This window comes from Protopterus annectens, chromosome 9.part0 (assembly GCF_019279795.1).
Source record: "Protopterus annectens isolate FY-2018-M chromosome 9.part0, PAN1.0, whole genome shotgun sequence".
NCBI classification, from domain to species: Eukaryota; Metazoa; Chordata; order Ceratodontiformes; family Protopteridae; genus Protopterus; species Protopterus annectens.
In genome coordinates this window covers 751,269,109-751,292,754 of record NC_056743.1, presented here as the reverse complement: position 1 = coordinate 751,292,754, position 23,646 = coordinate 751,269,109, and the positions used below count along the sequence as shown (strand labels likewise).

General features: G+C 40.4%; 1 protein-coding gene across 2 annotated transcripts in view; it reads right to left on the bottom strand.

Moving 5' to 3' along the window:
* Positions 1-23,646, bottom strand: part of LOC122811507 (1-phosphatidylinositol 4,5-bisphosphate phosphodiesterase delta-1-like) — a 969,949-nt gene that overhangs the window by 19,714 nt on the left and 926,589 nt on the right. For both annotated transcript variants that reach the window (XM_044083389.1, XM_044083388.1), the window contains exons 13-14: positions 7,953-8,085; positions 6,606-6,755 (exon numbers count right to left, since the gene is read on the bottom strand). In XM_044083389.1, the coding sequence (XP_043939324.1) occupies positions 6,606-6,755; positions 7,953-8,085 (283 nt within the window). The remainder of the gene's footprint in view (positions 1-6,605; positions 6,756-7,952; positions 8,086-23,646) is intronic.

The window sequence follows — 23,646 nt, the reverse complement described above, 5'->3', positions numbered from 1 at the left end:
ATAAACAATTCAAATAGTTGAAACATCAGGGGTGCATTCCACCACAGTATCCCCTTTTAGATTCCTAAAAAACTGACATCTTTAGTAAGAAGACAAGTGTTCTTCATCCTTCAGAACTTATATCTGAAACATATGTTTGGAATCTGCTTAATAAAACTGGCCAACCATCAGAAAATCCAGTGCTAAGATTCCCTTTTTTTTTGTTCATACTTGAAGTCTTTGATTAATATTAGCTGTCCTTCTAGTTTTGCATTCAGCCCTGAGCACTCTAAATAATAATCTAGATGACATAAAATCAACTATTCCCAATTTCCTGCAAGATTATTACTGTGGCACAAATAATCTGCAGCCAAATGAAGAATTATCTGCCTAATTCTCTTATTTTTGCTAATAATGTCCCTAGCACTTCTCTAATGAACTGATCCTTTGCATCAGATAACCACAAATTTATCTTTTTGTCTATATACTCTCTACAGATATATGTATCTCTTCCCCTTAGTAAGGAGTCTCCCAACTATCCAGATTTCATCTGTACAGAAGGACTTTGTAATGGCCACGTCTTTGAAATTTTCTTTTCTTTTTTTTTCAAGCCATTCTCACCTTCCTTATCAAATGGTTTGAATTTTTTATTAATGTTGATGGCCTTTATATGATTGTTTTATATTTTCACCTTTTATTGCATTTTCCTTCTTGCACTTTTGTTGCCTTCTATGATCTTCAATTTGTCACATCTAATTCCATAATTCACCCTCAATAGTTTAAATTTCCCTCTCTGTTTTTCTGTTTGCTGGCAAAGCTTTGCTTCATGGCATATTCATGATCTCTCCCTCTCCAGTGTTTCCCTGTCTTATCCTTTATGATTTCACTCTCTCTAAAGTTATATTTACTGACATTTATTTATTTCCCCTAAGACTATTTTCTGTTCTACTGTGATTGTAATAACATGTCCCCATCTGCAATTTATGCCCAATTTCTGAATACCATACTTGCACACTAAGCTGTTTCAATAAACTGTCATTAAAGATGTCCTTGGCAAGTACCTGGTAACTGAATGTCTTAGCTGCATAGGTTTTTTTAACTGTGGGGGTTACATATAGAAGAAATAAACTACCACACATGCTCTTTGTTTTACTTGTAAGTTTCACTTATTTTGACTTTGGAAACCTTGCATTATTTACCTGGAGTTTTCAAACTTAACTTCTCCTTAAGGTATATATGTGTACTCCTATTTGTTTTAGTTTCACTTAGGTTAACAACCTTTTCATGTTACCTTAATTGTTCAGTATTTTTTTTTTGTTTATTTTTTTGCCTTTTCCCCTCTTATGGTGTTCTCATTTTATGGGTGATGTGTGGTTTGGATTCTAATATATGTTCTATGTCAGTGACACAGCTAGAACAGAATAACTGAACTATTTTCACTCCAGAACCATCCACTTACAGCCACGATGAAAACGGGTCTATATCATATGAGCGAATCGCACAAATTATGAACGCTCATAATATCGAACAGTGCTTTTTCTGATATTGCGGTACAGTGAAGAATGGGATATTTGCCCTTTCCTCACTGTAGTGCGATCTCGGAGTTGGAATATATATATTTAGCAGGGGGGGTGGTGGGGGCCACAGCCCCACACAATTGGAAGTTCGAGGTCCGGTACATTCGATATTATGACCATTCGCAATTTGTGCGATTCGCTCATATGATATAGACCCAATGAAAACAGCATGGCATTTTTACTCTGGCAAGAAGTATGTTATGTGCATTCAGTAGCGTGAAAATGCTATATTTCAATATGGAATTCAGAATTTCACTCATTCTGTATACAGAGTTATAGAAATGCCAGTCTCAGCTGAGGAAAGGTGCAAAGGCACATTCTGTCTCACAGCACCTGGCTTTCAGGTTAATTTCCTGGCTGGGCACCTTCTACAGGTCCTTCCTCTGTCCATGTGAGCTTTTGCTGCGTGCTTCACTTTCATACTACATCCCAAAGACATGCCATAGGTGAACTGTCAATCCTCCATAATGTCTGCAGATATGAAGGAGGCAGTGTGTGCTTAAGTGTCCATCGACAGCCTGATGCCCCTGCCATGACTATTTTTTCTGCCTTGCACTGATGGAGTACTGGGATATGTGTTGGCCGTCTCATGGTATTTCAATAGATTAACCAGGTAAACACAGAATCTATAACCTGAAATGAAAGAAGTCTCAGTAGTGAAACATAGTAAAGGGGCAGTAGTTACAGATACATGGGACTTTATTTTTTTTCCTCCCAGTAGAGCTTCTTTATCAAATGCAAGCTGGTAGAAGTTATACAGATTGCTACAGTGATCTAAGCAGATCACTCCTTTGCTTGATTTTAATATCTCAGTCTTCAGTAATGGCTTTGCTATTCTTTCGTTTTTGTCAAGTTTTATAAATTTAGGATTACTTAAGCTCCACAAATGCACAGCTGTTTGACAGAAGGCCACTGGAGTAAACTACTGCTCTAACTAAATATTATGTTTACGTGGCTTCTCTTACTAAACAATCCACTGAGGCAGCCTCTTAATGTAAACTGCCTGCATTATTCAGGACAGCAGGATGTAGCACAGGTCTCAACTGTTCTCAGTTCTGAGTTACCCCACTTTGCTTAGAAAAAGATGCAACCCTCCCAACCTCCTGATATGTGCTGTTAAAATCCTGAAGCATAGGGAGGAAGGAAGCTGAACGCCATCTCAGAAATGGCTGACCGCAATCACAGAAATGACGCCTGCCACACAGGCAGTTCAGCCAATCAGATAAGTGATTTGAAGTGTACTGCTTCAAGAGGCTGCTACTGAAATGTTACCATCTCCAAGTGCTCTCACATTGGTATTAGGTGACCATGCGGATGCTGTATACATAAAAAAGTTAATTTTTCTAAAATTGCAAAGGAACAAAGAACAATTGCTTCAGCACTGGCAGCAGTAATAACCTGAATCTGTAACTAGTCTGTGCCACTGCTGATGTGAAAGGAGTTCTATTAGGAACAGTCAGAGCTTCTGGTGAGATCTTAAAAACTATTTTTGAGAACTGAAAACAAATGGTTTCCTGCTGTGCAATTTTATTAAAGTGTTCATTAATGTTGGCAGTATTGTCTAATACGGTTTCGTTTAAAATAAACAAAACAAAAACTTGTAGACTGTGGCTACAAATCTGAATACTGACAACAAGGGAATGGAGTTAGGAAGACCTTGATATGTTTGTTTTTTCAGCTGCCTATTTTTTTGTAACTATCTGTATCTCGAAGGACCTGATTGAGTTTGCCTTCTTTGGCTGAAAATCTCTTACATATGCATGTTATCAAAGTTAAATGCTTCACAAAGGTCACATAATTAAACAAAATGTTACCTGAAGCATCAGTGACAAAAAAAAAAAATCACTGGCAAAGGACAAAGAATGTATTTTGAAGAAAATATTCAGTTAGAGGAGACCTAGTTAGATTTTGAAGTAAGGCTAAGGCAGTGAGAAGACACTGTGTTAATGAATGACTTTTGGGTGGCCCTTACTGGAGCTTGTGTGTGTGTGTGTGTGTGTGTGTGTGTGTGTGTGTGTGTGTGTGTGTGTGTGTGTGTGTGTGTGCGTGTCCGTGTGTGCATTTGTATTTGTTTACCGTTCTGTATCATCATCTTCTTTCGGCTGTTCCCATTAGGGGTTGCCACAGCGGATCTTCTGTTTCCATTTCTTCCTATCCTCTGCATCATGCTCTTTCACACCAACTGCCTGCATGTCCTCTCTCACCACATCCATAAACCTTATCTTAGGCCTTCCTCTTTTCCTCTTACCTGGCAGCTCCATCCTTAGCATTCTTTTCCCAATATACCCAGCATCCCTCCACAGCACATGTCCAAACCAATGCAATCTCGCCTCTCTTGCTTTGTCTCCAAACTGTCCAACCTGAGCTGACCCTCTAATATACTGATTCCTAATCCTGTCCATCCTAGTCACACCCAGTGCAAATCTTAACATCTTTAAAACTGCCACATCCAGCTCTGACTCCTGCCTTTTCATCAATGCCACCGTCTCCAACCCATATAACATAGCTGGTCTCACTACCCTCTTGTAGACCTTCCCTTTCACTCTTACTGGTACCCGTCTGTCACAAATCACTCCTGACACTCTTCTCCACCCATTCCACCCTGCCTGTACTCTCTTCTTCACCTCTCTTCCACACTCACCATTACTCTGAACTGTTGATCCCAAGTACTTAAACTCATCCACCTTTACCAACTCTACTCCCTACATCCTCACCATTCCTCTACCCTCCCTCACATTTACACACATATATTCTGTTTTAGCCATGCTGACCTTCATTCCTCTCCTCTCTAAAGCATATCTCCACCTCTCCAGGGTCTCCTCAACCTGGTCCCTACTCTCACTACATATCACAATGTCATCTGCAAACATCATAGTCCACGAGGCCTCCTGTCTGATCTCGTCTGTCAACCAGTCCATCACTACTGCAAATAAGAAAGGGCTCAGAGCTGATCCTTGATGTAATCCCACATCCACCTTAAATGTATCTGTCACTCCCACTGCAGTCCTCACCAATGTCACACTACCCTTGTACATATCCTGTACCACTCTTACATACTTCTCTGCCACTCCCGACTTCCTCATACAATACCACAACTCCTCTCTAGGCACCCTGTCATATGCTTTCTCTACGTCCACAAAGACACAATGCAACTCCTTCTGACCTTCTCTGTATTTCTCCAACAACACTCTCAAAGCAAATATTGCATCTGTAGTGCTCTTTCCTGGCATGAATCCATACTGCTAATCACTAATCATCACCTCCCTTCTTATCCTAGCTTCCACTACTCTTTCAATTTTATCCCTCTGTAGTTACTGCAGCTCTACACATCACCCTTATTCTTAAAGATAGGTACCAAAACACTTTTTCTCCACTCCTCGGGCATCCTCTGACTTTCCAAATTTTCATTAAACAATCTGGTTACAAATTCCACTGCCATTTCACCTAAGCACCTCCATGCTTTCACTGGTATGTCATCTGGGCCAACAGCCTTTCCATTCTTCATCCTCTTCATAGCTGACCTTACTTCCTCCTTGCTAATCTGTTTCACTTCCTGATTCACTATCCCCACATCATCCAACCTTCTTTCTCTCTCATTCTCTTCATTCATCAGCCCTTCAAAGTGCTCTTTCAATCTACTCACACTCTCCTCACTTGTGAGTACGTTTCCCATACTATCCTTTATCCCCCTTACCTGCTGCACATCTTTCCCAGCTCTGTCCCTCTGTCTAGCCAACTGGTACAGGTCCTTTTCTCCCTCTTTAGTGTCCAATCTCTCATACAACTCTCCATATGCCTTATCCTTAGCCTTCACCACCTCTCTCTTTGCCATGCGTCTCACCTCCTTAAACTCATGTCTACTTTCTTCATCTCTTTGGCAATCCCACTTCTTCTTCGCCAGTATCTTCCTCTGTATACTCTCCTGTACTTCCTCATTCCACCACCAGGTCTCCTTGTCCTCCTTCCTCTGTCCAGATGTCACACCAAGCACCTTTCTAGCAGTCTCCCTTACTAGCTCTGCTGTAGTTTCCCAGCTATTCGGTAACTCCAGTGCCTGTCTTAACTCTTCCCTGAACTCCACCTCACAATCACCCATTTTTAACTTCCACCATTTTATCCTTGGCACTGCTTTCTCACTTCTCCTCCTCTTCTTGATGACCAACGTCATCCTACAGACCACCAATCTATGCTGCTTAACTACACTTTCCCCTGTCATCACTTTACTGTCTCCACTCTCCTTCAGACTGACCCTCCTACATAGAATATAATCCACCTGAGTGCATCTTCCTCCACTCTTGTACATCACCCTATGCTCCTCCCCTATCTTTCTGTATGATGTTGTTTAAAACTAACTTGCAGAACTTCCATCCCTTAACGGTTCTATATCAAAATTCCGAAGAGGTACAACGCCGAATGTGAAAACATCGAACCCAAAATATCAAATGGTGAAAATAGCAAACCCCTGGAACATCGAAATCTTACCTAGGGCAAGATTTTGGTGGGCCATTCTGTGGCTTCACTATTTCCTCCACTGTGGTGCAGGAGTTACGGACCTTAGGGTTAGGGTGTGGGTTAAGGTAAGTGGATAGTTAGTAACGTATGTGTGATTTAGTGTGGGGTTGGGTTTTGTTACATGTATGTGTTTGTTTTATTTATTTTGGTATGCTTGTGTTGGGTGTATGTTTCTCAGAACAGCAAATTTTTTCCCCTGGGAAAAAATTTGCTATTCCAAGCATTCGATGTTTTCAATATTCGAAATTCCAAGTTCAAACATATGGTATTCGACATTTTGGAATTTCGATTATATGATATAGACCCCCCCCCCTTAAAAGCCTCACTGTACAACAGACACATTTAAGATACTCTTTTTTCACATTTCATTCCACAAAATAAATTATTCCAAAATAAATGCATGCCACAATGTACTTGGTGTATGACTGGCTACAGCCTTGACTGACAATCTAACTGCTTACAGCCTTAAAAGTTCAAAATGCGTCACATCCTACCAGGCTGGCAACTGTCAGTGAATACATTGTTATAACATCTTACCTTTTCGAGTGCTTGTGAACGGTACAGTATATTGTCCTACAAAGTCATTTCTCGATGAACTGTCATGGTCTAGTACCACGAAGCGAAGCAGAGCAAGCTCAGGAACATCAATGCCGAACTGAAATCTCTCATTCCACTGTGGGTTAAAACCTGTAGAGAAATGGTGGAGAAAAAAATTAAAACTTTGAAGATATAAACTGGACTTTTTTTTTTTCTAAACAAACACACTGCTTTATTATATAGACTGTAAATTGACAGTCATAAGTAAGTCAAGGAAATAAGCACAGGAAGACATACTTTGTCAGATTTGTATGTGTGTGTGTGTGTGTGTGTGTGTGTGTGTGTGTGTGTGTGTGTGTGTGTGTGTGTGTGTGTGTGTGTGTATATTTAGATCAGACATGACGTATATAATCAGAATTTTGGTCAGACATAGGAAGCTACAAAAATCCTGTTTCTCCAGCTAACATACTAAAGAAACATACATTTCATTGCACTTTTTGATGATTTAAAGTTGTTTGCTAATGAGGTGAACATGTGCTGCTTTCACCCTGGTGTTCAAAGTAATAACCTATTTCACTGTACAACAGCTTTCTACACTTCCAGATAATTTAGTGGAAGGCATTGAGCATTTAGTCAGGCTACCTAAAACAAGTCAGCAAGTCTGATCTGAAACAATACATCCCTGGGCTGTTAACAGGCATCACTATTTAAACTGCCTGCTTAAGGGTTACACATTAGCAGCTCAAAGTGCTTTAACAGTGTTACAATGCACTGCCTAAAAAGGGCTTCCTAAGTGAGAACCTGGATAAAGATGAGATGCAGATGTTATTTTCTGGTTTGCAGCCATTTACTTTTAATATACTGTGGAACTGAATTGTTGTTGATTATTCTACTGCGGCTATATTACCATGTTATCAGAAAAAAAAATAATTAATTTGCACAACATGCCTGACTTGGTAGTGGCTGCCCACTTACAGCAAACACCAAATGGGACTGGTTGGCAGTACAACAAAGAGTTAATGCCATGAACTGCTAATGAACTTCATCCTTTAGCCCTGGGTTTGATTGCTTCAGCTTCAACTTCCATATTGTATACCTATAAGCAAGGAGTTGGGATTACCATGATGGTTGAGATGTTTACCTCACAAATAAGAGGTACAGAGTTTGATTTTCACCAAAGGAAACTGACTAGATTTAAAATGGCCCACAAGGGCAGCTAGCCTAGTACTACCTATAAACCTAAGGAGCTACAGACTATTGCTTGCAAGTCACCCCTGAAGAAAGTCACTTGTTTCTAAAAGACTTGTAATTAATTAAATGAAAATTGACACTGGAAGGTTACTTTACCATTATTGGTAACATGTTCTGTAGACCTTTTGTCACAGTCTCGAGTCACACCATGAACCTCCACAACAACCAGTGGATCAAGGATGGAGTTCTTCTTACTGTTCACCTTGGGCAGTTGCTGAGCTGAGATTACCTGCACAGAAGGAAAATAACAATCACAGAATGATATACAGATACACACCTACATAAAGCCACAACTCTTATTGTGGGAAATGACCAGAAAGTGAGAGTCACATATGGAGAGTTTGCTAGTCCCGGTAGAGAGCCTGACATTCAGTACCTCCCTGGACTACTTGAAAAGCGACATAGAGAAGCTCTCAGATCTTGTAGCCCAGGCAGGTATGACCCTAGCTCTGAGTAGCATCCTACAGTCACCTCACCCAGAATTATACCACAGTACAAGCAGAAAATGATTGACTTCAACAATTGGCTAAGTTTCTGGTGTCATTCTAAGGGGCTCCAGTATCTGTCTGCCTGGGATGAAATGATTGACAGACCTCGATGCTTCACCAGAAATGGCCTGCACCCGTCACCCCAGAGATTCCGGATATTGGCCAAGGCTCTTGCCACCCCACCCCAGAGAGCACCCCAGCACTATTAGGCTATAATTCATACCACACCTTTCGGCCCCTAAACCTGGATTAAGGCACTAAAGGCAGTGGTGTCTCCATATTCATAAAGGATATGCACACCTCCAGACTAGAAGCCCAACATAACGCATTAGATACTTCCGGTACAACTAACACTGGGTAAAACTGCAATCCAGGTTGTAGCCTACTATAGATCCCCCACCATGTCCCAAGACTCCCACTTCACATTCCTAAACACACTGGAAAATATTAGGGTACAACCCAATACCCTTATACTGGGAGACTTTAACTACCCCTCCATTAACTGGGAAAATTACTCATGTACCAACACACTTGCTCAACATTTTCTAGAATTTATTAATTCCAAGGCCATGGACCAACTCGATCTTACCCCACCAGGGGTAGAAACATCCTTGACCTGGTCATTACTAACATGGGCGACCGTTGCTCTACACCAGTAATCAAATCCTCCCTGGTCAGATCTGACTACAAGCTAATCACCATGGATATCCACATCCCACCCTCACCCCCCAAGGAAAAATTTGGTGCCCATGAACTACAATATAGGCGGTAGTCCACTAAACACCGAAGGTGTGATAAGAGACCTGGGGACACAGGTTGACTGCAACCTCTCCTTTGATAACCACATTGCCACTGTAGTCAGAAAGTCCTTCTATGTGGCACATCTCATTACAAAAGGTTTCTCATCTAGGAAGAAAGAGGTCATAATCCCTCTCTACTCGTCCCTCATTAGACCTATTATAGAATACAACACCTCATTTGGTATGTACCTCACTAGACACCTATAACAACTGGAAAGGCCACAAAAATACCTCACTAAGAGGATCTTAGACCTTAGACACATGCCCTACATGGACAGATACATAAAACTCCAGCTATACTCTGTCTCTTATCGTCTACTTAGAGGCGATCTCTGCTTGACCTACAAAGTCATGACTGACACAGAGCTGCTAGATATGCTACACCTAAAGAAATCCCAATCCCTTCATGCCACATGCTCCAGGGACCTAAACCTCATTGCCGCAATAAACAGAACATGCTGGAGGGACAGGTCCCTAACCCAGAGACTTCCCATACCCTGGAACAAACTTCCCATTCACGTCAAGCAGAGCACTTCACTGGCCCTCTTTAAGAAAAATCTTGACGAGTGGAAGGGCAATAAGAAATTCAACGTGACATCAGACAATGTCAGAGATTCTCTAAATTTCTTAGTTCAGAATCCAGTTACACACTAAAGCAATCATAACATGTAAACAGTGAAGTAAATGCTTGACCCTGATACTTACTAAAAAGTAATGACTTATTAAACATCTCAAACGTGAATTCACAGGTTCAGGCTAGTGAAAATGTAGAAAAAAGACAGAGTTTGGATACTGCTTCTTGGATCAAACAACAAATGATTTATCTTTGTTTTATGTGGCTATGATGAGCAGAAATCTAGGAGCTGTCAAAGTTCCGTAATACCTCAGGAAACATAAATAGCAATACAAGTACTATCAAACAACTTGATATGAATATTTGGGAGTCAAATTGCAGGACAGTACGAGTGGGCAACAGTGCCTGAAGATGAATGAGGCAAGTTGCTTTGGTTGGAGATAAAGAATAGGTTAAAAACAAAATAAACTTGGATTGGAGATAAAGAATAGGTTAAAAACAAAATAAACTTGGACTTTTACTTCTATCTGTATCTCCTTCTGTCTCACACACTTCTTGACCAGGCCTTGCTGCAAAAGTGAAAATGGGGGTGAAACAGACAAGCTCCTGCAAAGAAAGTTAATCAACAGTGCATTTAAGAGGTCAAAGCATCTCCCTAAAACTATGTGCATGCGCGTGTGTGTGTGTGTGTGTGTGTGTGTGTGTGTGTGTGTGTGTGTGTGTGTGTGTGTGTGTGTGTGTGTGTGTGTGTGTGTGTGTGTGTGTGTGTGTGTGTGTGTGTGTGTGGAGGGGGACTGGTAATGTTTGCCAGCTAGAAGAAAAGCACTTGATTTCTGGGACACTGTTGGTTACACTGGGAATTCTTGGAATATTCTGCAGTACAGTATTATTGACTAACAGAGAACGGAAGAAAAGTAGAAACATCTTCAGAGAGACTGCATGCTCTCAAAGAAAATGACTGCATGACACCTAAGGAAACTGCATTTGGTCCCACCACCAAGGCCTACTACAACTACTACATGAAGAAAGAGTGTGTCGTGTGTGTGTGTGTGTGTGTGTGGGGGGGGGGGGGTAAACTGATACACTGATATTGATGACAAGTCTAACAGGAAAGCCCACAACATGCAGCACCTTTCATCACAGCAAGCCGTAGAATATACTGGGGTGACTATAAGACTGTGATGTGACAACATGTATCCACAATGTCTAAGAAGCTTATTAAGATCCAAGGTTCAAAAAAAGAAGCACAAGCTACAAAAAAAACTTCCAGGTTACAGTGGGATGGCAAACTTATGAGTGTACTTCATCCTGGGATGGGTGCCAATTCACATATTTACTTGTGAAAAAGTGAACACTCAAATAAATACACTGAAAGCTTTGAAGGCAAGCCTTGCCAAAGATAAAAATTTATATGTCCAATTAAAGTAAAGTCTGCCCAACAAGGTGGAGGTAAATGATTCAACTGTTTAAAAACCAACTGTTTAATAAAATGCAGTAAAAGAACTCAGTTAAAAAAAACAGGATAAATCTTGGTAAGACAAACAGGACAAGCGCTTTCAGCTATCTAAACCTTCTTCAGAGCCTGCCATTTCCTGTAATCCAAGGATATTTATACAGGTAAGCACCAATGAAAACAAAAACTATCTAGGTAATTTCGTGCCTTCCACTGCTGGCTTTAAAGGAACCATACCATTAAGTCCAGGTTCCTTCTCAACCTGTAAATTGGCTATCTAGCACATCTCTAGGTATTCTGTGTGATTTTGTACATCTCCACCTCTTAAATTCTCTTCCACTAATTGCAAAACCATAAATAGACATTTACATGTAGGATAACTTTGTATATGCCATACCAAAGTATTGTTCCTGTTTTCCAGGCATATATCACTCAAATGATGGAATATTCTCTCTTTTAAACATCTGTTCGTCTTTCCCACATAGAAGCAAACACACTGTTCACATGTAGCTATGTATACAAGATTCCGACTTGCACAGTCAGCATAGACATTAAGTCTGTAAAGTCTATATGTAATTGGATGTTTAAAAAGATTTTTTTGTGTTAATAAAAGCACATGCCTAGCATCTCCTACAAGGACATGTTCCTGTTTTCGTAATAAGTGTCTTCGGTCTCCTCTGAACATCCTGGCACAATAATTGCTTTAGGTTCTTCCTATTAACCAGAACCAGGACGTAATTGGATGGTTCCTTTAAAACCAGCATTGAAAGAAGGAAATTACTAGATAGCTTTGTTTTCATTGTGCTTGCCTATTTAAATATCCTTGGATTACAGGAAATGGTAGGATCTGAAGAAGGTTTAGATAGCTGACAGTGGTTGTCCTGTTTGTCTTATCAAGATTTATCCTGTTTTTTTGAATGGCGTTATTTACTGGGTTTTAGTAAACAGTTGGATCTTTTACCTCCACCGTGGTGCCAAGACTTTACCTGGACATATATTTGTGAAAAAGAAGACAGATAACAACAGGCACAAAAAGTTGGATACGTTTTTGTTAGAAGCTGTATGAATTTAGTCTAAAAATTTTATTTAATACTATTTTCAGTCTCAGAGATGCTGCAGATCTTTAACCGATTGGGAGCAATAATAATAAAAAAAAATCCTTTCAGTCACTTTATTAGATCTTATAACTTCAAGCACACTGAATTCAAATTCATGTAGGCTCAAAGAAAATATGACATCTCATCATCTTCAAGGAACATTATAAAAAGTGGATATGTGTATTTAACACTTTAAACAGAAGAGCCAAAACCAGTAAGCTTAAGACTTTACAAGGTACTCGATATATATAAGCACATCTGTATTAAATGATGGTTTCTAATTCAACTAAGTGCTGGTACTATGGTCAAATGAAAGCCAGTATTATTCACTGTTGGTGGACTTGTGATCCAATTTATGGGTGCTGGGAAGAAACTCCTTGAATAGTATTGGAGGTTTGGTTTTAGAAGATTGCTTTAGTCCCTAATAGTTTTTTACTGAGATATCTCAAAAATGAAACAAACTTTAAACAGGTATCAGAAACCAAATTTTTGTTGGCAACTATGACTACAAAGAGACTAATTATCAGAATGTAAGTGATCCTCCATTTCTTCTTTCCTAGAAGTGAATTGCTGTACTTATTTATAAAATACTGTTGTTATAAAATGCATAAAATGAAAACTTTTACTAATGAATGTAACATAACTTTGACTGTTGGGAGTATTATTTTGCTTTCTTTTTTTATCTTTTCTATGTTTTCTGCCTGGAAACCATAATGTCTGCAAAAAAAAAAAAAAAAAAAAAAAAAAAACGATTTATAAAATGAAGGTCAAGATGTAATTGATAAGATATAGTGTGCACAGCTAGCAGCCCTTGTGGTTTTGAACAAATTCTGTTGCACAACCTTGTTGAGGTGATATTAACATACACATGTTTGTGACGCTAGCATACAAACACACATCTTTGTTGCTGAAAGATCAAAAGACCGTGGGTTCTATTCACAACCTCAGGGGCATGAATTAATTTCCCTTACTGACACTGTAGTGCACCATAAGGGAGGAATGCTGTCCTTCAGATGAGACATTAAACCACTGTTCCATCTACATGAGTTGGTGGTAACTCAGGTGGATTTAAAAGATCCCATGGCACTTACTGAAAAGAACAGAGGTCCTTTATTCCACATCTCAAGTAAAAGTATATCACTATGCAAATAAATATATAAATTTGGTAAAGAGAATAAACTCAAGGTTTATAAGGAAAAAAGTAGTGAATAATAAGGTTTAAAAATATCTCATTACAAAATAAAATAAACATTATTTTATTGTTTCAATGTCTTCATCCTGTAACCCAAATTTTCTTTTCTTTACAACATTTCTCTCATCCCATTTCTTATTAATAAGATTCTAGACTGTTCTACCTTTGTAGGTTGTTGCTTGTCTTTCGGCTTTTTCCCGGTAAGGGGTCGCCACAGCGGAACTCCGGACCGCTAATGATTGGCAATAGATTTTTACGAAACGCCGAGGTGCCAGCTCGACACCCAACCTTCAATGAAGGCACGCCCATTTACGCACGCATGTCTTTCGAACGCTACCCAACCACGGGGAGGACATGCAGACTCCACACAGAAGGCACTCTCAAGCCAAGCAGACAATCAAACGGGAGAACCTCTTGCTGTGAGGTAACAATGCTACCGCTGTACCACAAAATGTCCTATCAATGCTTTCTACATAAGTAGTATCAACCTGGCCATAGTTCCTGAAAATGATACCTGAATTTTTACTGTTTGAAGAAAAAGCAAACAAATTTCTTTTGACTTTAACTTATAAATATTAAGTATTCTTTTACATCCAAGAAAAACATGATGTATAGTTTGCTTCACCCCATATATATTGAATAATATTTCATTTCTGCTTTTACAGTAAGCTCCATAGAAAATCTTGGCATTTCCATCCACTCTTAAATCACGTTCTTAGCTGTAGCAAAGATCATTGTTCTCTCAGTGTTAAGTACTGCCAAGGGTTAGTCCAAACAAATTTATTCATAATATCACTACACCATAACTTCCCAGTGGGCCGTACGTGAAAAAAAATCTATTTCCTATTTTTTTCTTTTATACTTATGTATATCATTATCAAAATAGTTATTCTCTTTTTTCTTATATCAGTCCCATAAATCTGCATGCTTAATTCTGAAAACATATAGCAAAATAATTCTGTGACCTAGAAGAAACTGATTTCAACACCCCATACAAATGTATGGAGGAAAGAAAAGCAACAGGGTTAATTAAACCCAAACCTCCTTTTTTATCAAAAAATGACAGGGGTAATTAAACAAAAACCTCCTTTCCTTTTATCACAAGTTGCCTACTTTCAAAGAATGCATAAGGTAAACATTTTTAGCATAACTCAATTTAAAAGGCTTCCAAATGCTAACCATCTCCCTCACACTACTTAACACTATACGCCAATAAGTCTTTACATTGTCTTTTATATCAGACTGCATTCCTAACACTTATTTTTGTTCAGTCGAACATACATTATACAATAAAGGGTCACTACTATTCAAAAACATGAATGACTGGACATACCAATCAGAGTTTCCATTGTAAATCGGACATATACCGATGCAAAAAATCCACCCACTGAAGTACTGTCAAGTGGCTGGACTTTCCATTGACATATACTCAATTGCCGTTATAACATATTTTATGAGAGTTAGGACAAAATATGAGGAAAAAAAAGTACAGTTGTGTACACTTACCATAAATGTAAATGTTCGAGTGTATTCATTGTTGCAGTCATTACATTTGGGTAATCTGCTGGCAGGTTGCACTCAGTCGGCCTGATAAAGTCTTGGGTTCTGCATCGGTTGCTGTCCCTTCTTCCATAACGTCAGGTTGTCAGGGGTATAAAATATGCAGCCGACGCCATTACATCAGTTTTTCTTGCCCCAGATGACAGGTTCCCCCCCAAATGGGGAGCAAAAAAAAAAAAAAAAAAAAATATATATATATATATGGGTCTACTTCTAATGACCGAAACGCCGATTCGCCGACAGTGAAATCACCGACGCCAGAAAACCGACAACACACAAACCCGACAACGCGAAACACCGAACACCATAACACCGACACACTACACGTAAACAACACAGTACACTACAACACATATCCACTAGCCCTAACCCAAACCCTAACCCTAAGGTCCGACACTACGCACTCTCCCTACCTGCACCCTAACCTAACTCACTTACACACCGAACCCCAAGCTCCGACACTACCGCACACTCTCCTACCTGCACCCTAACCCTAACTCACTTACACCGAACCCCAAGCTCCGACACTACGCACACTCTCCCTACCTGCACCTAACCTAACTCACTTACACCCCAAACCCCAAGCTCCGACACTACCGCACTCTCCCTACCTGCACCCTAACCCTAACTCACTTACACCCCGAACCCCAAGCTCCGACACTACCGCACACTCACCTATCACACACCCTAACCCTACATCCCTGAGTATTGCACACTTACCTGTCCGCTCCCTACTCCTAAATCCCTCACTATCGCATACTTACCAGGTCGCGCTTACACATTCCCCTTGTCGGTCTTCCGTCTGTCGGGATTCGAGCGTGTCGGTCAACTGCGTTGTCGGTCGTTTCGTGTCGGTGATTTCACTGTCGGCGAATCGTTGGTCATTAGAAGGAGACCCATATATATATATATATATATATATATATATATATATATAAATTAAAAACACAAAAAATATACCTCCAAACAAAAGCAAATACACCAAAAAGGCTTTTAAGCATAGTAAAGAAAGTAGAGGTATAGTAAGAGAAAAACAGGGGGCTGGAGGGAGGGTAACCAGGACTGCAACAGTGAATACACTCGAACATCTACATTTATGGTAAGTGTACACAACTGTACTATGTTCTTCATGTTTCACTGTTGCAGTCATGACATTTGGGTAGATTCCCAAAGCTATGGTTGGGAGGATGGATTTATACAGCATTAGGACCAGCTATAAAGGCCCTGCAGGACAGCAGTGGCAAAGCCAGCTCTGGATTTAGAGTAGAAAGGTAAATGGTAATGTTTGGTGAACGTATGAACTGAGCACCAGGTAGCAGCTTCTAGAATGTCTCTGAGAAAGGATGTAGAAGTAGATGCAGCCCTGGTGGAATGAGATCTGATCCCCTGGGGGATAGTTTTACCATGGTGCATACAGAAACAAATGCAATGGCTTATCCAACTGGAAATAGTCTGCTTTGAAATAGCCTTTCCTTCTGCCCCTGCAGCAAATGCCACCAGTAGTTGTTCAGATTTTCTGATTTTGCCCTGTTTAAGGAAAATCTAAGTTGTCTGTGTACATCCAATGAATGCAGAAAACACTCCCCCTTGTTCTGTGGATTGGGAAAGAAAGTTGGCAAATGAATGGTCTGATTAAGAGCCACACTGGATACCACCTTAGGCATGAAGGATGGATTGGTCCTGAGAGACACCCTGTCTGCATGAAAAATAATGAAAGGCTCCACTGCCATAAGAGCCTGTAATTCAGAAATCCTTCTAGCTGAAGTGACTGCTAAAAGGAAAGCTGTTTTCCAGGAGAGAAATTTTAAGTCTGCAGTAGCAGCTGGCTCGAAAGGAGGGAGAGTGAGTTTTTCCAATACAAAATTGAGGTCCCATGCAGGGGTTGGAGCTCTCCTGGGTGGTCTTAAGTTTTTGGCCCCTCTGAGATACTGCTTTAGCAGAGGATGAGAGAAGAGGGGAGGTTCTGTGTTGTAATGAGCTGAAATGGCTGAGGCATGGATTTTTATGGAAGAAAAGGACAGGCCCTTGTGAAGCATCTCAGTTAAGTATTGTAAAATCTGAGGAATATTGGGCACTGCTGTGCTTATTCCTTGTGATTGGTTCCAGGTACAGAATCTTTTCCATTTGACAGTATAAGATTTTCTAGTACTAGGCCTTCTTGCCTCCAAAATGACATCCATCACAGGTTTGCTGAGGGATGCTAAGGGGGAATTTAGGTGATTAGCCATGCTGCAAGATTCAAAGTTTGGAGCTGAGTGTGCAGAATTTGGTTGTTCTGCTGAGACAGTAAGTAAGGTATCTGAGGCGGGTGCCACGGTGGAAGGTGTGATACATTGCACAGGAGTGGGTACCAGTGTTGGCGAGGCCAGTCTGGAGCAATCAGAATCATGTTTGGTTTGTCCTGTTTGACTTTTAGTAGAACTTTGGAGAGCAGAGGCAGAGGGGGAAAAGCATAGACTGATAGGTTTTTCCAGCTGAATGATAGAGCATCCACTTTCCAGGCTTTTTTGTGATGAGTTCTTGTGCAGAATTTGTCCAACTGATAGTTATGGGGTGAGGCAAAAAGATCTATGTCTGGACTCCCCCATTTGTGTGTCAACATGTTGAAAATCCATGGTTCCAGTTTCCATTCATGTGGGTCCATGAGACTTCTGCTTAGCTCGTCTGCCAGAGTATTCAGCTTTCCTGGCAGGAATTGAGCTTGTAGTTGTACTTGATAGGTCAAGGCTGTGTTCCACAATGCCATGGCTAGTCTGCAAAGGGAGTAGGAGTGTGTACCCCCCTGCTTGTTAATGTACCACATAACTGTGGTGTTGTCTGTCTTTATCATTAATTGTCCTGGATGAAGGTAGTCCTTGAAGGCTGTAAGTGCATTCTGTACAGCTAGCATCTCCTCCTGATTGATATGAAGGTGCATTTGATTTGGGCTCCATTTGCCCTGAATGCTCTTCCCAGCCAGATGAGCCCCCCAAGCATAGTCTGATGCGTCTGTAGTTAGGGTTTGGGTGGCAGGGTGTGGAGTGAATGGCAGTCCCTTGTGTTGGTGGCAGGCCTCTGCCCACCATAGGAACTCTAGTTGCAGGCAAGGTATGATAGGAATCATTGTTTCCAGACTGTGACAATGTTGACTCCATAAACTTTTTAAGTACCACTGAAGTTTCCACATATGCAGTCTTGTACATGGAATTAAAAGAATGCAGGAGGCCATGAACCCCAAGGCTTGCATAATTTGTCTTGCAGATAGCAGGGTTTTTGTGGCCACCTGTTTGAAGTAAGTTACCAAATGAATTTGCTTTTCTGGCGTAAGGTAAGCCATCTGGGCAGTTGTATTCAAGCTTGCACCCAGGAATGTAATTTTTTGAGAGGGTACCAGCTGTGATTTCTTTTCGTTTATGGTGTACCCTAGAAAACTTAAATCCCTTTTTACAAATGCCAGATGCTTTAGAAGAATGTCCTTGTTTTCTGCCTGAATTAGACAATCGTCCAGGTATGGATATATTTGAATATTTCTTTGCCTGCAAAATGCAATTACTGGAGCCAGGCACTTTGTGAAGACCCTGGGCACAGCAGATAAGCCAAAGGGCAGTGCAGAGAACTGATAATGCAAGTAGCCTGCTATGAAGGAGGTATCTTCTGCAAGATTCCCTGATTGGGATATGCAGGTAAGCCTCTTTTAAGTCTAGAGTTACCAAACCAGGCATCTTTGCCTAGCATAGGAAGTAACTGTTGAAGAGTCAGCATCTTAAATTTTGGAATGTCCAGAAATGTGTTTAGTGTAGATAAGTCCAGAATTGGACGCCATGATTTGTCTTTTCTGGGTACCAGGAAAAGTCTTGAATAGAAACCTTGTCCCTTTTCCTCTTCTGGTATTGGCTGAATAGCCCCCATGTTCATGAGGGACAGTACTTGTTTCTGGGCCTCTTCCCACTGATTTGGGGGCAGGTCTGGCCATCCGTTTGGGATTGGCAATGTGTGGAAATGAAATCTGTATCCCTGGGATACTATATTTAAAACCCATTTGTCCTGGGTTATAAGTAGCCAGTTTCTTGCGTGAAGTGCCAGTTTTCCCCCCAAAGGGGTGGCTAAAAGCTAAGTGCTTGGTGAGTGTAGAGGGAAGTCATTGAGACTGTTTACCATAGGGAGGTGCCTTGTTGTTTTCAGATTTGGAGGTGGAGGCACCCCATTGTTTTATTCTAAAAGTCTCTTGTGATTGAAACCTGGAGCCTTTGGAATGTCTGGGTTTGACTTGAGTGGCTCTCGAAGGAACTGGAAAGGACCAGTTCTTAGTAGGCCAGTGCCTACTAAATCTTGGAGGTTGCACTTGTAAGAAATCTTTCACAGTTTGCATAGATTTAGCTTTATCTTCCATCTTTTTTAAAACTTCTTCAGCCTTATTACCAAAGAGACGGTCCTGTTGTAAAGGAGCATCCAACAATTTTGCTTTAACATGATCAGGCAGAGTTTGCTCTTTGAGACAAGCATGCCTTCTTAGCACAGAACCAGTTACAGCAGCCCTGCAAGAGGCCTCCAAAGAATCAAAACCACATTGCAAAGTATGTTTTCCAACTTGTTCAGCTGAATGCAATAAATCCTGTAAATCTTTTATTTTCCACACAATCAGAAATTAACATCATTTTCTGTTTAAGCAGTCCCATGATATGCTGTTGATATTTAAGCATATGAAATTAACAGTTTAAAGCCCTGATTGCCAAGGTTGCAGAAGTGTAAACCTTCTTATCCCATCTATCCAGCGCTCTGGAATCTCTATCAGAAGGGGTAGGATTTTTAGCAGTAGAAGCCTTAATGCCCTTGGGACCCTGAAAAATGGTTTCAGGATCTGCAATAGGATTTTTGAAAAGGAATTTGTGGGAGTCAGGAACCCTGTAGTATCTGTCTGGTTTACAAGGAGCCGGAGGCAGAGAACCAGGAGCCATACTAGATTCTGAAAAAAACATTATCAACAATGTCTAGAACAGGAGGTATAGCCAAAGGCCTATGCTGAGGAAGAAGAAGAAAAACCCTAAGTCTCATTTTAGATTCAGAGAAATCCTGACTTTCCCAGTGGAAATGTTCCCATAAGGTATGTAAGGTTTCCCCAAAAGAAAGATCCTCAGGGGGGGAAGCAGAAGTAATGGAATCTTCTGCATCAGAGTCCTCATAAGTAGGTATAGACAAATCTCCTGCTCATTAGAAGAGTCAGAAGAAATAGAATCCTGTTCAGAACATTCATAATCAATGTCTTGCCTAGGCCTCTTAGAAGGAGGGGGTTGGCTACCCCTGATCAGAGTAATTAAATCTTCAGCCATTTTGATCATTTGTTTTTTAGACATAGGGGCCTGCACATGTGCCCCAGGCATCGTTTTTTTAGACATAGATTTAGATTTTGGCCTTAGATTTGAAGATGGCATTGGTCTAATATACAAATCTGCAGGCCTGAAAACACCCTCAGAAGCCGGTGCCTGCACAGCGGCTCTGGACCCATCTAAGGCAGAGACATCCGCAGGTTCCACAATTGAAGCATCTCGGACTCCAAATGGGTCTCAGTAGAGGCCTGAGAATCAGAAGTAGCGGGTATCAGGGGCTGCGAAAGTGCCTCACTGAGTACTGGCGAACTGGCGACTGGCTTAGGAGAAGCGTTATCGTCAGTTTTGGACCTCGACGCGTCTGTCTCTGTCTTTTTCCTTGCTTTTTTTAGGTATTCTGGTAGTTCGATTGCTAACCGACGACATTTCTGGATAATTAAATCGTGAGCCAAAATATTTAGAAGCAAAAATATACCGATGTTTAATAGTGCGTTGATTAAATTTAGCACAAAACCGACAGCAAGGTACATTGTGGTCAGGGCCTAGGCAAAGAATACAGTACAAATGAAAATCCTTATGAGGTATTTGCTTCCCACAAGTAATGCAATTATTAACTTTAACTGACATCGGTAAGGAGCAAGAAAATGTTTCCCCAACGGGGTACTTAGCTTTAGTTTGAAGACTTTGGTTCTGAAACTCGAATTCGAAAATTTCAGGAGTCGGCCAACCGTCACTTGGAAACTGCTTCTGCTTCTGGCACCGCACAGCAAGAAAGACTGATGTAATGACGTCGGCTGCATGTTTTTTACCCCTGAAGACCTGACGTCATGGAAGAAGGGACAGCAACCGACGCAGGACCCAAGACTTTGTTAATCAGGCCAACTGAGGGCAACCTGCCAGCAGATTACCCAAATGTAATGACTGCAACAGTGAAACACGAAGCACATCAGGAATGTTCTTCAAAACTCTCAACTGCTGACAGGTATGCTTACCAATAGTACATACGATAATCATACCTGTCAACTGTCCAGAGATTTGTAGAATGTTCATGGTTTTCTTCTTATTTTAGCTGCTCTTCATAATTTTTTTTTAATCTGTGAGGATTTCTGTAAGCCAACAGTGCCAGACAATAGGGTTTCAGTGTTCCAATACATTCTTTTCAGATTTCTTGAGTAAAAGAGCTGGGAAAAAATCTAGGAAAAAAAAGAAAGACACAGGGGAGCAAAGATCTACAGACATGTCCTGTTTTCCATTCCACCTCTTGCACTGCGATGATGTACTGTGCAATCATGCTGATGTACATGCTACATGCATGTGCAGTACGTCCCTTTTAAATGCAGGAATGGAAGAACACTGAAGTCCCATTATATAGCTGCATTATTTAAGAAAGGTAGGCAATTTCTTTTTTAAATAATGTCATTGTATAATAGCAATAATGCACTCCTGCTCTCATCTGAACCCCATTAACAGAGGTATTGTACATTCTGATAAAAAGAAAGGAAGTTTGGATATAACTACCCCCATTGTTTTTCTTTCCTGAATACATTTGTATTGGGTTTGATCAAACCACACCAGTTGTGGATAAATCCTGTGAGACATGCACCCATTCACGGATTACTGCTAAAATATCCCATATTTTCTCAGTTCTTTCTTGCCCTTTTTGTTTTGATTTATTTAACTGTAATCTAGCTGTTAATAAATCTTGTTCAGCTACCTGCAGTAAGGCCTGCATGCTGAACTCCCCATTACCCATTATCATTAAATCAACTGCTTGAGCAAATTTCAAAGACAAACACCTTTTTGAAATTCCCAGTACTTATGCAATATTGCTACCTGACTAGAATGTATAACTGCATTAATTTTCATAGCAAAAAAAAAAAAAAATTCCACTAAAAAATACCCGTTTGATTCCTCTTTAAAAAGCTGGGAACCCTAATCACCCATTCACCACTACACATACATTATTTAAGAATAAATTGTCCTCGGTACTCTAAATATATGGTTACTGCTACAGAATGCTAATAAAATAAGTCACACCTGACTAGTGATATTCTATCAAATGTTGTTTCAACATCACACAGTATTAATCAGTCTGTTTTAGTTTCCCTATATTTAGCATCCATTAGTTTTTTTCATATAAGTCATTTATGAAATTTTATATCTTTAATACCAAATGCACATTTGTTCCCTCACAGCAAAAGGTTCTCCCGTTCGATTCTTCTCAGCTTGGCTTGGGAGTGCCTTCTGTGTGGAGTCTGCATGTCTTCCCCGCCGTTGGGTAGAGTTCAAAAAACATGTGTGTGGAAATGGGCATGCCTTTGTTGAAGGTTGGGCGTCGAGCTGACACCTCGGCGTTTCGTAAAAATCTACTGCCAATCATTAGCGGACTGGAGTTCTGCTGTGGTGACCCCTTACCGGGAAAAAGCCGAAAGACAAAGAACAACAACATTTGTCTAATGCCAAATATTACACTTTACCCATTCCTTCTTGCAAACATTTCCTTAACAATCTATACTCACAGTTTCTCACTGCAATAGGCCTCTATAGCTTCAGAGGTGTGTACTTGGCTAATGAAAACTAGGGCCTTTTTAAGCCTTGCTATGCATCGCAAATCACAGACAAGTTCTGGTATCCTTGAAAAGTGTAAGCAGGGTCTTGGGAGATGAAACCTTTACAAGCAGAGGCCTTGGAGATGAACCATTTACAGGCTATCTGCATTCAGTAGAGACATAGGTGCCACACCAGGGATGAATTTCCTGTTCCCCATCCACTTGTCCAAGTGACACTTGAATTGGGTTAGACAGCAACTCAGCTTCACATGGATGGGAAACCTGTTCCAGAGAAGGGGGTAGTCTCTGGGATATAAATCTGTCTCTTCAGCAGGTCCTATTTATATCACTGACAAGGATTTTATTTTGTAACATAGTCTTATTACGCGACTTTCAAATCAATGTAATAATATCATTGAAAAAAGGGGGTTTCTTATACTCTTCTTTAAACATTCACTTAGAATGTTTAGTGAAATGCTTATCATTTTCCCTCCTCTGTTTATCATACCTAATTCTGCCAGGACCAGGTGAATTGTTAACACTGACAAATGTTAAAGTAATCTCTGGTTCTGTTAATGCAACATCTTTACAAAGTAAAATCATTTCATTAATGCTGCTCTTTTCTGCACCAAACATATGTTCCAGACATGCAACATAAAGCATTCCTCAAAATGGAAACGGACAAACACACTTTCGCGAAAGTGCATTTTTACCGAAAATACACTTTCGCCAAACACACAAAAAAAACAAATAAAAAACTAGAAAAAAGCCCCT